The sequence below is a fragment of the Hippoglossus hippoglossus genome, chromosome 1, assembly GCF_009819705.1.
Source record: "Hippoglossus hippoglossus isolate fHipHip1 chromosome 1, fHipHip1.pri, whole genome shotgun sequence".
NCBI classification, from domain to species: domain Eukaryota; kingdom Metazoa; phylum Chordata; class Actinopteri; order Pleuronectiformes; family Pleuronectidae; genus Hippoglossus; species Hippoglossus hippoglossus.
Window position 1 is genome coordinate 9,740,652 of NC_047151.1, and position 17,033 is coordinate 9,757,684.

Here is a 17,033-nt window from a genome sequence, read left to right on the forward strand (position 1 = left end):
TGATACATGGACTGCATGAAGAGAGGAAATTATAATGCAAACACCATTCATTTATTGGTATAATATTTCATAATACTTTATAGGTTTCATTCTATTAAATACATATGTACTAAGCCTGTGTGTATATAGGCAGGCATTTCACATTCAGGTCCAGTTTCGGTGCAGTGACGACCAAACAGATTCACTTGTTCCTAAAACAGAAGTGAACGAGGAGCCGCTGCTCAACACATCATTTTATCATCTGTAATCACTTCACATGTTTTTATATGCATCTTTCATTTACCCCTCCCTCCTCCTTTATACGCTCACATCTGAAATATCCATTCACCTCCCTGTGTGTTTTTTGTGTGTATATAAATGCCTCTCGATTCAGTGAGGTCGAATCTCTTTGGAGGAGGGACAGAGCGGTCTCCCTGAGGTCCTCCTCGACGGCGCCAATGTGAACCAGCCGGGAATGCATTGTGGGTCAGCTGTAGAGGCAGGCACGTGGGTCCAAGAGGCTACAATCAGTGATCAGTTTCGGTCCAGATTGAGATAGTGAGGTGTAGCTTAGGCTGGTTTAGTCCCGTTTTAAATCCACCTGAATCCTTTTGGATCCACTCGCCTTTAAAAGGACAAATAATTTACCTACAATAGGGATGTGGAATAGATGCAATAGATGCTGTTGAGTTGGCATGGTAACAAGGCAAAATGCAAAATAGGTATCGTCGTGTCGGAAGGACCACCAGAGTCAATTAGTCCTTGAACAGTGCTGCATGTTTTTCTAAATTCTTACAGAAACACACTTTGGGGTCATCTCCACTGATTCTCAATTGTGCCAAGAAATCTCAAGATGCTATTTGACTCATCAGGGAAAAAAAAACGAGGATTTATTTGAAGAACTCATCTCAGGTGCTCAGCAGGATAGAGTAGTTTGGACTCCCTTGGGGGGGTAGGTGGGGGTGGTGGGATGCATTCATGCTTTCGTCGGTGAAGCAGCAGCGGTGAGGATCCTGGGGAATCTCCGTGGACAATCAGTGCGTGTGGCTTCATCTGAGTCTCTGTGTTGTGTGGAGAGAAGGGTGCTCGGAGTTGCTGAAGGGGAAAAAGACATATCAGGGACTTTTGAGATGCACCCTGTTAAGTCTTAGGTGTGTATGTGTCTGTGCATAAAGTTGGTGTGTGTGCACCCTGATGTGCGCCTGAGTGCAAGTTTGAGTGTGTATGTGTGTGTGTGTGTGTGTGTGTGTGTGTGTGTGTGCGTGTGAGTTAGCTTTTCTTCAAGAGTTCAGGTTATATAGCAGCTGACGTGTCTCGAGACAGACACAAGTACATCCAGTTCGTGTTTCTATCCGCTTCAAGTTTGCACGATGACATCAGACCACGATCCAGTTCAGGCTCATTTGAATTGCAGTCATTGTAGTCAGCACAGACCGATCTAAAAAAGAGTCCATAGCGTCGCTAGAAGGGTGCAGCAGTCTCAGAGGAAGGGGTTGTGGCTGTGTGTCTGCGTCTGGGACTGACTGCGGGCTGCCGGTCGCGGAGACAGGGGGAGCAGGGGCTGGGGGAGGTTGGAGGGGAGGTCCAGGAGTCCGGCAGGAGGCTGTGTGAGAGAGGAGGGGAGGACGGGCTGCTGGTGGTGGAGAGGGAGAGGCAGCGACGGGCTGTAGGAGAGCATGTGCGGGGGCAGCGGGGAGGTGGAGGATGGTCTCATTTGGTTGAGGGTGAGGCGAGGCTGGTCGCAGTGGAAGGGGTTGGTGGGAGACGGAGCACTCAGACCTGAGGGGAAAAAACAGGTTTTATTAGTTGGAAAACATTTTAAATATTATATCAGTGAGACCTTTGTAAGTTGTACTTCTTGAATGATTTGTTACCTAAGAGGAAGGGGTTGTTGTGCATTTTGCTAAGAGGGTTGGTGGGTATCAGAGCATCTAAGTTGACCAGCGAGGCCCCCGTAGGTCCCAGAAAGGTCTCTGGGGTCCGACACACACGTGTAGGCGGTGCGCTGAGTGGAGCTGCGAGCCGGGATAGGTCGAACATCTCTGGGCTGTCGGACTCTCGTCCATTTACCAGAGGTTTCGCAGGAGGATCAGCCCCAAATGCATCGGTTTTGGAATCCGCTGCAGAAAACGGGTCAGAGTCGGGTTTTACCCCAAACAGCTCTTCATCTGCATCAGGACGAGAAAAGACAATGAAAATGATGGGGTACATTTTACATTTTTAAATATTGAACCATGCTACGATTTCTATTTCTGATATTTACTGTGTTAGAATAATATTGTGATAGTTTACGACAAGTGATAGTGTCGTAAAAGAGTTCAGTGGACATGGGCATAAGAACAAGAAAAACATAGGGGGTCATAAGAAGTCAGCGGAGGTGTGGATTGACAAAAGTATGTAATGTGTAATAAAATGATGTAATGGATGCATGCGCCATAGAAGATAATTAAGAACATCATGTCAGTAATGGACGGAGCAAAGATGTAAGTTGGTTCACCTGCTGTGTGATGCTGTAATTAGTATTTCATAAATCATCATTTAAGTTCCCCCGCATCGTCTAAGTGTGGATACATCGGTTTTCACAAGAAGGAATGAAACGCAAGTCAGAAGAAGACAAGATTCTCTGCAGACTAACTGGCCTTACTTGGATTATGGTATAGTACTTATATAGTATAGTCTCATTGGTGTTTAGAGTCATCTTCTCTATTACTACGAGATCACGGTGTCACTTTTTAAGTTTTTGGCCTTTGTGTCATTATTAGATAGCAAAAGTGCCTTTGAGGTATGCGCCCTAACCATTTGGTTCCTGGTTTGGGAAAAGCTCCTGCACTCACATGCTGATGGAGAGACTTGTTTCCATGGTTATCAGAAGATTTCTACAAATATATACATTCCATATAAAGATTGATTATTAGATCAGTTTGTGAAAAGCTCAAATAAAATGACATATCCACTGTCAAAATATCCTGTGGTTTACTTTCAGAAGGTGAATAAACCAAACCAGAGGCCACAGAACGGACTGAGAGCTGCTTCTTTAAGCAGCCTCTGTCTGGTCCTTCCACTGTTTTCCCCTAATACCTCAAACTAATCCTACCAACCACGCAAATGCATCCGATTACTTGAACCAGCAGGTTTAGTTAAGTGATGTTATCTCTCAACTGCTGATTCAATGAGCACTATCACTCTAAAATCTCATCTTACTTTAGGTTGTTTGATTAATTTCTTTCTTCCTTCCTCACGTCTTTTAGGTAAAGGACACAAACTGTTCCTTTGTCTATAAAATGCGCTAAATGAACTCTGCCTTGTCATTTTCAATGTCTGTTTTATGTTAATCATTTGTGGAGGTCTAAAAATTGAAAGATATGAAGTTATTCATTAAAAAAACATGAAGTGGTGTTTTTTTCCTTATTTTGTTCCACTATATTAATGTTATCAGCAAACAAAAACCTATGTTTATGTCGTGTTATAAGTCTAAAAAAAAGTTTTACCAATGCTATTCTATTTTTCGGTTAGAGTTAGGGGCTCATGCTAAGTATATTTTTCCAACTGCTGTCTGCAAGAGACTTAAAGGGGACATAGCATGCCCATTTTACCACAAGTTGATATGGTTCCTTGGGGTCTTAATGAAATGTCTGTAACATACTTTGGTCAAAATACCACAAGGATCATTTAAAACAGCACCCTTTTTACCCTGTATAAAACAGCCCTCCACCGAGTGACCTGTTTTGAGTGCCTGTTCTTTTAAATGCTAGTGAGCCAGCTCCCCCCTCCCCCCTCTCCCCCCATGATTTTAAACGATATAAATTACATATTTTATATGATATAAATTATCAAATATGCATCCCATACTTTGTATTCCCCTTCTGTTGTCCTGGAGTTTAAATTTTCCCAATCACATAATTAAATGTCCCCCTCTGCCCATCCACTACAAGCACACAAGCAGACAGACAGAGAGAGAAAGAGGGGTGGGGGGGGGGCTATGAAGACCATCATTTACCCCCGAACCCCGACATTCAACGGGTACAACAACAAGCGGAGAAAGCAGAATCGCGGGCTGACCTTATATATACAGTCTATGGGGCTGACCAGCGCGGAGAAATGCTCGTCCCGTGTGAACAGCCAGGCGGCTGCGCGCTTGAGAACGGCGCTGCGCTGCCTCGCTGCCTCACTGCGTCCGGTGTAAACCCGGCGTGACGGGGGGGGACGGGGGGATGAGGTGGGGGGTGGGCCAAGACCATGTAGGGAGACTTCCAGTGCCTTGTTACGACACAAAACCCAGGAAGCTCAATCGAGTCGCTCAAGCATGACGTTTCTGACTTAGAGGAACCATAACAAAACGCGCGAGTGTTTTTTTCCCAGAGTTTTTGGGTTGGTAGACATGCCAGATACCCACATTAACCTGTAGAAGCACTAACAAAGTGGAATTTGCATGCTATGTCCCCTTTAAAGCATCTGTAGAGTCCAAATGTGCTGTAAAAACCAGTACAGTACTGGCTGTCTTGTACTACAATACCTGTGGGACTAGAAGGTTGAGGTGAGGACACTTGAGGAGCCTCCTGTTTAGGCTTCTCCTCTTCCTGCGCAGCAAACGGATCTGTCCCATCGACATCTGCACAGGAAATTGAAAACTGATGCAAACAGTACAACCATAGGCTGAGACCAGTGCTTCACGTTTTTGGACAAACATTGTCAAGTACAATCAGTGTGTCTGTTCACTGTGAGGAGATCTGGTCTCGCGGATCAGTGTCCTGTACCTCCGTCTGTTGGGTTGTCCCATGCATGATTTACAGGACTGGAGGAGGTCGGCGCTTCTTCCCAGGGGTCTGTGCTTGGGTCGGCACACGGGGCCCAAGGATTGGATGCGTTGGAGGAGGAGGGAGGGGCTGTCCAAGGGCTACCAATCACAGGAGTGCTGCAGTGAACTGCTGTGAGGACAAATCGACAAAAGACACCAAACCCAGTAAATACACAACCTCACAGAATTTGAGAAGACATACTGGGATGGTAGGTCTTGCGTCATATTGACCTGATGTGCGAGTGGATGTGTTGGTGTGTCTGCGATTAGCCACGCACCTACAGAGTCCCAGGGGTCTGAGGTGACATCATGGGCGGGCTGAGCTGAGTTCCAAGGGTCACTGGGGGGGGGCGGGTGCTCAGATGATGCGCCAAATATGTCCACCAGGTCCAACATGGCTGACTGCAGAGGAAGCAACAAGTGTTACATTCAAACACTTTCTTATGTGCTTCCAGTTACGTGTGAATGAACAGCAGGACTCTTGATGAAAGCCAGAGGAAATTCATCCAACCCTGATGAGAAGGGAACTGTAACTACATAGTATGACTGTGTAATAGATAAATTAAAAACACTATTAAACCGTATTTAGACATTGAGCCTGACAGACTTTACTAAAGGGAAGTTGATTCAGAGTAAGTGATGTAAATGCAAATGAATGAAGCAGAATTGGAAACGATTATGGACTGTTATACTAACACTGTTTCCCTGAAAACTTTTTCTTTCAGATTACAATGTTTTTTATTGGCTTTATTGCGTAAAGTTTTCATACTGCTTAAGATAAAAAAAAAAGATTAAATCCAAATGACAAAATAATCATTTTCACAAAGCAGTTGATGACAAGACAAGTTAAACAAAATAAGCTAAACTAAGCTACGCTAAGACAGGACGAGACCAGACAAGTTAACCTAAGTTAAGACAAGATAAGACAACACAAAACAAGAAAAGAATTTAATACTGAAAGCCAGCGATTGCAGATGTCTTGGTGCTGTATATAATGTGTGTGTTGATTTGTTATCGGTGCACATGTTGGCAGTGAGAACACATTACGTGACGCAGTGAGAGTGAAAAGTGCCTGAGGTAAGTCAGAAACAGGGTCATCATTTCATAAATTTGTCAGGCAGCATCTGGAGGAGCAGAGCTTCCACAGCAGCAGACTGCAGTGCAGCATGTGGAGAGCAGTTGGTTCTAAACTACAGTAACCTGCACAGTCGGTGTCTTTGTAACAACACGGATCCTTCCTTTGTGTGAATACAGTTTGCACAGCATAAAAAGTAATAAACAATTTCACACCGCAGCAGCGGCCATTGATGGATTATCATAGAGCCCGATCGATATAGAAATTTGGGGGCTAATACTGATATTAGCAAGTTAAATATCTGAGGCCGAGATATCAACTGTTACATATAAATAAATAAAAAATTGACAATTATTCCCAAAGATGTCCTTAGAGAAATGTAATTGAGGCTTGATATTTTCCACCCGTTCATCCATCCATTATCTACAACGCTTATCCCAGCTGATATTGGGCGAGAGCCTAAACAGGTCATCAGTGTATTTCAGGGCCAACATACAGAGACAAACAACCGTTCACACTCCCATTCACACCTACAGGCAATTTAAAGTCTCCTAGTAACCTAACCACAATCTGCATGTCTTTGGACTGCAGGGGGAGAGCCAGTGTACCCAGAGAAAACCCACACATTGTTTAATTCTGTAAAATAAAACCTTTCATATTGGCGCATATTGGCAAACAGAATATCTATCAGCCAACCATTAACTCATTCGGGCTCATATTGCAGAATACCATTATTTCTATATTTGCCAACCAAAAAAATTGGTCGGACTATATTTCAAATAAACAACATTGTCAATGTTATGATCATAACAAAGCAAGATAAATCTGCACAAATCGGTGCTGACTTTTTAACACGATTTCCTGGGTCGGAGGTTCAATGTGGAAGTTTGAAGTTAACAACATGGATAATCTCTCTTAGGTCTCAATCATTAAAACTAAACTTTTAGCTTATCCTGATCTTTGTATGCAGGATTTGACTTTAACAGACGCTCACTCATAGTCACACGAAGTCCAATCGTGGTCCAATATGCACACACTCATATACAAAGGTGTGATGTGGAAACTTGGACCAGCTGGTTCACTCAGAGCAGAAGTTCAGTGGTCAAACTTGAATATTTGCATATCTCCCATTTTTCAATGCAGGAGTTGATGTAAGTTAAATAACTGATTTATTTGTTAATTGATCAAACACAAACTATTATTCAAATTACAGTGTTTTTATAGGTCTTAAAACATGCACCCACTGTAAATTGCACTGAATTCAATGAGCTATGTATCTGACCTTGTGAATATGTCAGGTATTACGTTGGTTAGAGGAGCATTTTGGAGCTCTCTTGTATTATTTTCCCCCCTGATCCTAATGTCCATTTTATTTTTCTGAGAATAAGGATAATGAGAATATGACCAATTACAAGCCATGGGAACATTAACGTCAGATGACCTGTGATCCTGAATGGCTTGTTGACAGGCCAATGAGGGAGGGAGCTGGTGTGCTACGAGATAAGGAGTGCGGGCTTTTAGGCAAATGTCATGCTGAGCTCAAGGTTAGACAAGACAAAGTCATTATCATTCAGCAGGCACCTTTCTCCTCCCCCCCGCTCACCCCTTTCCCTCTCAAACCCTCCCTCATTATGCTGATCCATGTTTTCCCTCCCTATCACGACACACCATAAACTCCACTTCATTCTCTAAATTCCTGCCAACAGCCACCTACAAATGCACCCACCCACCCACCTCACCATGCAAATACGAATACTGTACAGCGTGCACACGCACACACACTCACAAACACACAAACACACAAACACACAAACACATTTTTAAACTCACCTCCTGAGTCCCTGAATGGCTCTCTCTCCGGCTCTCATCCAGGGCCTTCTGTAACAGAGACTCGTCTCCTTGGCGACAGCGCTGCTCCTGCAGGGGCGGCATCGTGACATCATCAACATTAACGCGACGCCAATGAGCGTGGAAGTACACACACACACACACACACACACACACACACACACACACACACACACACACACACACACACACACACACACGCTGACGTTAGTGAAACAGTGTTTGAGTAGTCCATCCGAATGAAGGCGGCACCAGTGCTGCTGAAATATTTAGTGGACAAAGAGCATAGGGCAGTTTAGTTAAGCAGAGAGAAAAAGTGCAGAGAAAATCTTCCAAAACCACTTAGACGTTTAAACACAAATTGTGTGTGAGAGGACACATAAAAACTGGATTATTAATGAGGCTGGTGGGAGATACAGCCGAGGTACTGGGAAGCAGAAGGAGGAGAGGCTGCCAATGAGGGATGTAGGGAAGGAAAAAGTTTAGTTTAGTTTCAGAGCCATATCATGAAATACAGAGACGCACAACTAGAGTTTTAAAAACATTAACAAAGAGCTGTATGGAGTGAGCTATTTCTGTGGAGCTGCTCATGCTCCTTTTGGTGTGTGTGTGTGTGTGTGTGTGTGTGTGTGTGTGTGTGTGTGTGTGTGTGTGTGTGTGTGTGTCTGTGTGTGTGTGTGTGTGTGTGTGTGTGCGTGTGTGTGTGTGTGTGTGTGTGTGTGTGTGCATGTCTATCTATAGTTATGAGGGCCCATTTAGGTTCTATACCATCATTGTGAGGACATTTTAACATTGTGAGGACACTTTGGCTGGTCCTCACACATTAAATTGGCTTTTTGAGGGTTAAGACTTGGTTTTAGGGTTAGGGTTTGAATTAGGTTAGGGTAAGGGTAAGGGTTAGGCATTTAGTTGTGATGGTTGAGGTTAGGGTAAGAGGCTAGGGAATGCATTATGTCAATGAGTGTCCTCACAACTATAGCGACGCCAAGAGTGTGTGTGTGTAGCTAAGGGGAGGATGCTGGCAATCACACATTATCATAATATGTGTGTGTATGCTGTTTTACCTTCTGACTCTCCTCCCTGCTCATGGCTAAGGCGAGCTGGAGCTGCAGCTCCTCCTCCCCGCTGGTCTGAGGCCGGGCCTGCTCCAGGTCAGAGGCGGCGCGAGGAGACGACGACGAGGCTGCAGAGAGTTTGAGGAAGGAGTGAGAGTGAGAGTGTGTGTGTGCGGTGGTCTGTGTGGCTGATTTGAACATTCTCAGGCCTACGCTGCAGTATTGATAATCCATCGGGGGCTGGACTACGGTGCAAATTGCATTTCATTAGGGATGTGGTGTGAATACAAGTGTGTATTTTAAACTCTTAATCTATTTATTCACAAATTTCCAACACACTATCTTTAAAAACTCACAGTTGAAGGAGGACGGAGAGCCTCTGGAGCGGCTGAACTCATCGCCGTACAGCACAGCCATGCTGGGCTGGCTCGTTCGCCTACCCGGGTGATAAGACGGGGGGATGCCTCCGTACACACCCCCGCCTCCTCCGCTGCCCCCCCCAGCCATTCGCTCCTTGGTCTTCAGGGCTTGACTCCTCTCCTGGCGGAGCCGCTCCTCGTCCCGCAGGAGACACACCAGCTGGCGAGCCTTTTCCCTCACGTTAGCCCCCTGGTCTCTGCCGTCACGGTCCATGTACTGGAAGTCACGCAGTGTCTGAGCCCACACAAGCAATCAAAGCACATTTTGTAATCAACAGGAACTTTTCAAACAATGTACAGATCGAGTTGTGATAACGATGCAAGAGAATCTCAACAATCTGATCTGCAGGAGTGTAATGATATTGTTATTAGTTATTTGATATGAAATTAGTTTGTTAGTGATTTAGTTTGTTCTGAGTTCAAAGGTGGTTTCTGTCTTCTGTAGCGTAACGTTTGCTGATTATACTGTGTTCCTGTAAATATAGACCCAAGGAAGAGTAGTAGTTGCCAAGGTAACAACTACTGATGTTCCAAACGAACATTATTCCTGAGGCGTTCAGATTACCAAGGTTCTCCTCCAGTTACAGGCGGTACCTGAATCGTGAATGCGTTCTCACGACACTGCTGAGCCACTCTCTCTGATCCTGTCTTCAGCAGGTAATCCAACAGAGTCAGGGCCTGTGAGCAAATACTGATTACCACACTGATGCTCTGTGCTACACACTCACCGACAGCTTTGAGTAGAGCTTTAGTAACGAGGAGGAAGAAACATGAATGTTACTAAAGGAAACTACTGGTGGTGGTGGGAGGTCAGCTGGTCGGTCGAGCATTTAACAGTTGAAGCAGAACGAAAGAGAAACAGGCAGAGATTACTTACTGATTAGAAATCACAGTTAAATCTCACTAGTTAAATTGCTCTCTTCACTGAGGTCACCTTGTAGACATGTCTCCAGTTCTTGCCGCTGTCGTTGAGGCGTTTCCAAACCATGCCCATGACCTCTGCAAATGCCACCACATTGAAGGTCAAGTCCGCGATCTCGGACATGAGAGATGAGGATGGGCCCCATGGATCGTTCGAGGTGGCCTCGCGAACCTGCACGTCACCAGCAGAGGAAGCAAAACATCTATTTCTTCCCATATTTACATTACATGCACCTCATTTTCTAACTCATCTTGAATAATATGGGTTTTTCTCCTATATTTATTCAAGAGCGTGGTCTTTGAGTGTGAGAGTAGGTCTAATTGATTTCACATTCAGCTTTTGTAATACTCTCTCTAAAAACCCTGAACTAGATTTGTTCTGCTTGAGTCTTTTAAAATTCCCAAACCCATAGAATGCCAGGTGTAGTGTTGATAAAGTCATGCCTTCGTTGTGGGTGCGTTAGCTTAATTGCCAATGGGAAGCCTGTGAACAGCCGTGGCGGGAGGGAGAACATGAACCCATTTTTAAAAAAGGGTCGGACAGGACTCTCAAAGAAGTAAAGCTGACACAGATGAAAAACATCAACAATAGCAGAGGAGAAATCTAAGAACAGATGTTACAAGGAGAAAAGCTAAAGCTAGAACGCAGAAAGTATGTCCAAGTTCCAAAATATCTAAGTGCAAGTGCAAATTTTGAGCACAAGCTGGGGCTGTTTGAGTGCAAGCATGAATCTGAACATGAAATCAATAAGTGCTGCTCTCAAACTGAAATACCACGCTTTCAAATAAAGATAGAAGAAAAAACCCATAGAGTAACAGCAACATCAGCAGTATCCAAGACAAGAAGTAAGAGGCAACAGACAACTTATCCTCAAAGTGTAACACATAAAAACGAATGCACATCAATAGCATTTAAAGAGAACACTGCACAATAATATTTGTAATACCTTGATCTCTGCTTCTGAATAGTTGTGCACAATGTTCTTCACCTGCCGGCGCAGGGCTGAGGTTGTCATGGTGATAGGTGATGGAGGATGTGGAGGGAGAGAAAGTGAAGAGTAAATGCTCAACAGGTATACGTGGAACTGGAGAGCTAGCTAAAGCAAAGAAGACCCCTCCTCTCTGTCAGGAGTTAAAAGGAGCTCCTGTAGGAAACATAAAAAGCCAACACGTGAGGATAAATGAAATCTAATGATACCTTTGTCTTTTAAGGTTGATCTGATTCACCATAAATTCCTAGTTTGACACCTCGGACCCTTCATCATACCAAAACAACTATGGATTTAATGAGTAATGCTGTTTTTCAGGGCCTAAGCACTGACTGGTGTGAGGACCCTATAATATTATTATTATTATTATTATTATTATTATTAATAATAATAATAATATATATTACCAGACCTCAATTTTACTAGCTGCCAATGAAGAGAGAGGAACTGGAGAGATTTGGGCCCTATACACTTTGTGTTGGTTAAAATACAAACAGCATTCTGCAATGAAGCCGAGACACTGAAGATTAACTGGTACATGTAAATAGACAAAGGTGTGAGTAAGCTTTCCTGGGTCAGGAGAAGAAAGAGATTCTTTTATTTTGGCTTTATTTCCTTAGTGAAAGTAACAAAATTCAATAAGGTTATTGACATGAGCTTCTAAGTTGTGTGATAGCGAGGTTTCTGGCTGTGGATTTGATATTGCTTGCCAGTGGATAAACAAACGGTTGTAGTTTGTCTGCTCGGTGGTCAGGCCCAAAGATAATTACTACACTCTTTTCTGAGTTTGGTTGAAGGCTACAAGACATAGGCTCATGTAACAGGCCAATTTTTTATTTAATTACGCTTATATTTGTTTACATTTTGCGAAACTGGCTCCATTAAAGGTTTGCTATACTCAGCTTTTCACAGTTAAAAATATTCAACCTGCCCAATATGAAGAAAACTTAATAACATCACGATTCTCTTGTAAACATACCTTTTCTTTGTTTTTCTCATTATTCTTTGCTTTTTACATTAACATGAATTCAACGAGCCATACAAACAGTGACTGATGACAGCGACTGAGTGGTTCCTCACAATCTGTGCCCCCTCAGAAGGAAGTAGGTCAGATAAAAGCTCTGGCACTCAGGTGTCTCATGAAGCTTCTTGATGGCTTATTTTATTCAGGCCAACACAGACACAGACACACACACACATGCAACCATCTGTGCGCGCACACACTTGCAACCCATTTCTCGCTGCCAAATTCATATTTCAGAGAGGACACAAGGGAATCGATCATTAAGAGTTCATGTGATACTTCTCTCTCTGCCTGCGACTATAAGCGTTCACAGACATGGAGCATAATTAACCCACTAAACCAAAGCTGAACGAGGGTGACCTCACTAAACTAAACCTCTTCTCGTCAGTCATCGCCTCAGTTTAACCATCAGGCTGTCAAAGGCATTGATCAAACCAGCCATTCATCTGTGGGCTTGTTGATATTTGGTGGAAGATGAAATATGTTCCATTTCTTTAGATTTTCTTCACCTGTATGCTTCAAAGCAGCGACTACAGCTTGTAAAACCAGTAAATACCCACTCCTACATTGTAAAAAGTCATACCTGTTCTTACTTACATTACATAAGTGTTCTCTACTTATTTGTCACTGTCCAGTTGATTCTACTTATATGATTTTTTATATATATTTTAAGGAATTACTTTGCTTAAAACATGTATTAAACTACATTCACTTGAGTAAACTGGACTGGAGCTCAGCAGTACACGTGTGCAGTAAACAGGAGCCATCTTGCATCATTAGTGGAGCATGTTGGAGGATGTTGGATTAAGTTGTGTTCTAACACCTCATAGATGTTTCTAGGCACGAGGACGTAGATTTCAGTTCTTTTATTTTATATTTGTTAGGGTCGCTGAAGTTGCTGCATTAAAGGATGTATTTTGATACCACGAGTGAAGCTTTGTGCACAGTTAGTAAAAAGCAGAATAGGTGTGTATAGCAAAACCATTTGTTTCTACCATGAGCAATTCTCACAGAACCACTAATCAGCAATCATTTCAGTTAGTTTGAATGAAATGATTGGCTGGCATACCTGTCTGTCACTAACCGACCTGCCTGCCTGCACTCTGCCTGTGCTCTCACTGCACATGACAACAGTCGTCAGCAGAAGCGACTTAAACACGGCTGAAGCAGAGACGATAGTCAGAGGTTAGTCGGCTTCTAGCAGTTGTCAGTCAGTGTACATTCATTTGTTTTGGAGGCGTAGCTTTGATGGGGTGGGATGTATCGGTTGCATTTTTTGAAGTGTAGCCTGCTCTAGCTAGTGTGTCCAGGATTACCAACCCTAGCTTTAAGACTAATAGCTATTTACTTACCTTTTTCAAGGCAGTCGGTTTACTAGATGTTTTTTAAGTATGATCAACTGACACGCCGACAGATTTTACAGTGTAAACAAGAATATTAATGGCAGTCACTGCATGCAGCTCCAGCTCATGAGCCCCAAGGTCAATCAGATCCTTGAGCTTGTGTCCAGCAGACCTGATCACAAACCCATCCACTGCATTTGGCTCAGAATGTAACAACCTTATTAATGGGCTATTACTGCTATGATCCTTCCTATAACTACATCTAATTAGTCTTTCTGTTCACTGCTGCTTCACAGCAGTTGAAAGAGGATGTCACAGTGGAACAAGTCACAGGATGCCCTGTCCTGCGGAAACGCTGACATCAGCAGAGGCACAGAGGACCTGAGACACTCCCAGCTGGGACACGGACAGAAACTCAGACAGGGACACAAGTCTCATAGTGTTTGTGTATATGCAAGAGAGACAGAGAGGGGGAGCCAGAGAGATAGTGAAGGACATAAAGAAGAAAGTGAAGCTCAGCAACCTGAAGCAGTATCACCTTTCTGCACAATCATCTTCAGCTCGGACACAGAAACACAAAGGTTATTGAAGGCTGGTGCTGTCTACTATGTGAGCTGTTTGAAACTATTGTCTCTGGAGCTGACCCCCACACCACAACTGATTATTCACACTGTGGGAGTAATATAAACTCTGTGCGTGTATGACAACTCTCATACAGACAGAGGGGAGTCAGGAATCCTGAGGTAATGGCAGCAGCTGAAAATGTGTATGGATGACAGATTGATGAGTGGCAACTTCAATCCAATGTAACAAAGGAATTTCCCCGTTTCTGTATTATTGTGATGTCTGGACCAAGCATGTGCTGCACGCTCCACCAGTCTCATTCTGACTGGTACTGTCTGCTGCACAAACTCTCATCCTCCTCCATCCGTCCTGACAGGAATATAACCAGTGAAGGCCACATCCCATCAGGTAGAGACAACACAAAATTTAACCTTGATCACTATTTGAAGTGCCTACAGGCTACTAAGAATAGTCCAGATGTCTGAGACAACAACAAACACGTTTGAATCCAGAGACACTTACACGTGTTCTTGTGTTCCTGACGTTTAACATTTATCAAGATGTTTTATGTTTGTGCCCTGTAAAAACGAAAAACTTGAAATTGCACGGCTTACTATGATTTAAAAATAAAGTGCGCAAAGGGTATTTTTAATGGCTTTGTAAACTTAGCAAAGTATTTAACTTTTTTACGTTTTATATGTAAAGTTGCCCTCAATACTAGGTGGCTATAAAACGTTTAAAACGTTTTGATCAGAGTGAAAGCCTGGCCAGCTAAAAACGGGGCCTACAAATCAAATCTCCAGGTTTCTTTTTTATTAGGAAGAGTAGTGTTTAATTAGTGGCTTCTGATCCACAGACTGTTGATACAAATGGACGACATGTCAGTTCCCAAAAGTGAAGCCAAAACATCTCAATTGCCACCTGATGGCTGGCTGCAGTAAAAATAAATAAAAAGTCCCTCCTCTGCTATGTTAATTGATGGACATGGACCAAACTTAAAAGTCTAAATACATGTCAAATATTTTTTTTAGATGGTTTCAGTGATTTTAGGTAGTTCTTGTCACACGGATGGTCGCTCAAGTGTTCATTTCTTCCCAGTAAGTTTGTTTTTATTAGTTATTTGATGTTATAAAAACGGGGTGAAACGTCATAATTGACAGCTGAAAATGACGCACCATTGTTTGAGCATGTTTATCTGCGGGACCTTCTTAATGCAGCGCCGCCTTCATACACCGACTGCACAGAGTCTGGCTGCAAATGCGCAAGATGGCAGCGTTCGTTTACGTCCAGGATATTTTGGCTTCATTTCCAGATAGTGGGAGGAAGTGACTAAGTCTATGGACTCAGCGCTGTGCAAGTGTTCAAAAGGACTAGAAATTTGCTAAATAAATACAGCCCATTGCTATGGTGGATGAGACGTCTCACACAAATGCTTTATGGAAAAACACGAATGCAAAAGCCACAAAAAGGAAACACAACCATGACGGAAGTTGACAGTGAAATGTTTTCATGTTTGTGAAAACCTTGAAAAAATTAGTCAGCATCATGACATGCTTGTCTACTTTTCGGTTGCTCCAAGCGCCTGTACAGCAAAATGTATCTCTGATGCTAATTTCATTGTCAACATCCAATGTCACTCCCTTCCATTCCATTGTGGCTGTGTTTCTGCTGTGTGTAGTTGTGTTGTGGCTGTTGTAGTAGTGTTGTAACTTTCGATTTGGGTTGTGGCTCTTGCATTCGGGTTGTTCTTTAATTTGTCTTCTATGCACTTGTGTGAGACGTCTCTGCCACCGTATATTTACCATTCACATTTAAAATTGAATTTGGTTTGTGGTGACTGACCAATCTTTATGTCTACATAAACGTTTTACCGGTAAGAATTGTTAGTATTCAGAACTCAAAATTAAAACAAAGGATAATTAGTTGATACCATGTTAATATTCTTTAAAAATCTAGTGCAGTAAGTTGCCTTGAAATGTAGAGTTTCTGAACCTTTTCATTGTTGCAGAGTTTGCATGTGAAGGTCTCAGAACAGCACAGATAGACAGAGACTGGTGGTGGTGGTGAAGTCATCTGGGGACAAACTGTGGGGCTGACGAACACAACAACGCCTCAGACACAATGACAGCCCCCACTGGGATTTTACTGGGACATGATGGGGTCATTTCTTCTGATAACCAGCTGTAAACTTTACCTTTACAAATGAAACCAATTCAAACTAATTCCCTCTGAGACCTGGAGTCAGACTCTAAATCTGTTTTCATTTTAGCATTTTAAGTTGAGATACTTGAACCTCTGTTGCACTAATAGATTCAAGTTTCCTTACATAAACCGGCCTGATGCGTCAAAATTCCTCCAACGCGTACGTCATCCCGTCAGTCACGTTTGCAGATGCGCATGCGTGCTGCGGAAGCAGGTGTACCGTACATTCCAGGTGGTGATGGAGAGGAGAGATGTGCCCACGGTGGGTCTGCATAATGTATTACCCCCCCCCCAGCCTCCATACCGCACATCCACACACACACACACACTCACACCTCCTCCTGCTGCGGTGGATCCTCTGTGCGGGGGTCTCCTCCATGTGCGGCACATTCCTGCGCAAGGCCACCAACTGCTGGAGCCTCTTCCATGTAGGTCGGCAACATGTCTAAATACACCGCGGCTCGCATGTGCAACAACGCAGAGGTGGTGTTGGCTGGAACAACTAAAAGTGCAGGAACATGCAGCTTCTCACCTTGTCCATTGCTCATCATCGCCTCTCCGCTGTCCTCCTCCTCCTCCTCTCCAAGTCCTCAGCGTCGGTAATATCCCCTGCGCTGGGATCTGCTAAGCAGGGCAACCACGATGATCCAACCCGCACCTATGATCTGTAAACGTGGGAGCAGATCCGAGCACTAGGGGGGGTTAGAGATCCCTGGATGAGGGGGTGTCAGCGCCTAAATCCAGGCCTCTACCCGGGATGATGCGAGCGGCTCGGGCGACCAGTCGGCGGTGAAATCCGCATAGGACGAGGATCATCCA

General features: G+C 43.7%; 1 protein-coding gene and 1 long non-coding RNA gene across 4 annotated transcripts; both read right to left on the minus strand.

Moving 5' to 3' along the window:
- Window positions 1-1,223: 1,223 nt before the first annotated feature.
- On the minus strand, window positions 1,224-16,874 carry epn3b (epsin 3b). 3 transcript variants are annotated; one of them, XM_034597109.1, is made up of 12 exons: window positions 16,747-16,874; window positions 11,040-11,095; window positions 10,106-10,264; window positions 9,766-9,849; window positions 9,109-9,406; window positions 8,762-8,880; window positions 7,680-7,766; window positions 5,053-5,176; window positions 4,734-4,904; window positions 4,493-4,588; window positions 1,854-2,147; window positions 1,224-1,758 (listed from the first exon to the last, which is right to left on the minus strand). In XM_034597109.1, the coding sequence occupies exons 1-12, from the start codon at window positions 16,763-16,765 to the stop codon at window positions 1,460-1,462; spliced, it is 1,806 nt and encodes a 601-aa protein (XP_034453000.1). In that variant the 5' UTR covers window positions 16,766-16,874; the 3' UTR covers window positions 1,224-1,459. The 3 variants fall into 3 exon arrangements, with proteins under 3 accessions (XP_034453000.1, XP_034452999.1, XP_034452998.1); XM_034597108.1 differs by having other exon boundaries at window positions 4,734-4,901; window positions 7,680-7,790; XM_034597107.1 differs by having other exon boundaries at window positions 7,680-7,790.
- Window positions 13,501-15,414, minus strand: LOC117769456. Its single transcript, XR_004615237.1, has 2 exons — window positions 15,171-15,414; window positions 13,501-14,940 (listed from the first exon to the last, which is right to left on the minus strand). It is a non-coding gene; the product is annotated as an uncharacterized LOC117769456 (long non-coding RNA).
- Window positions 16,875-17,033: the final 159 nt, after the last annotated feature.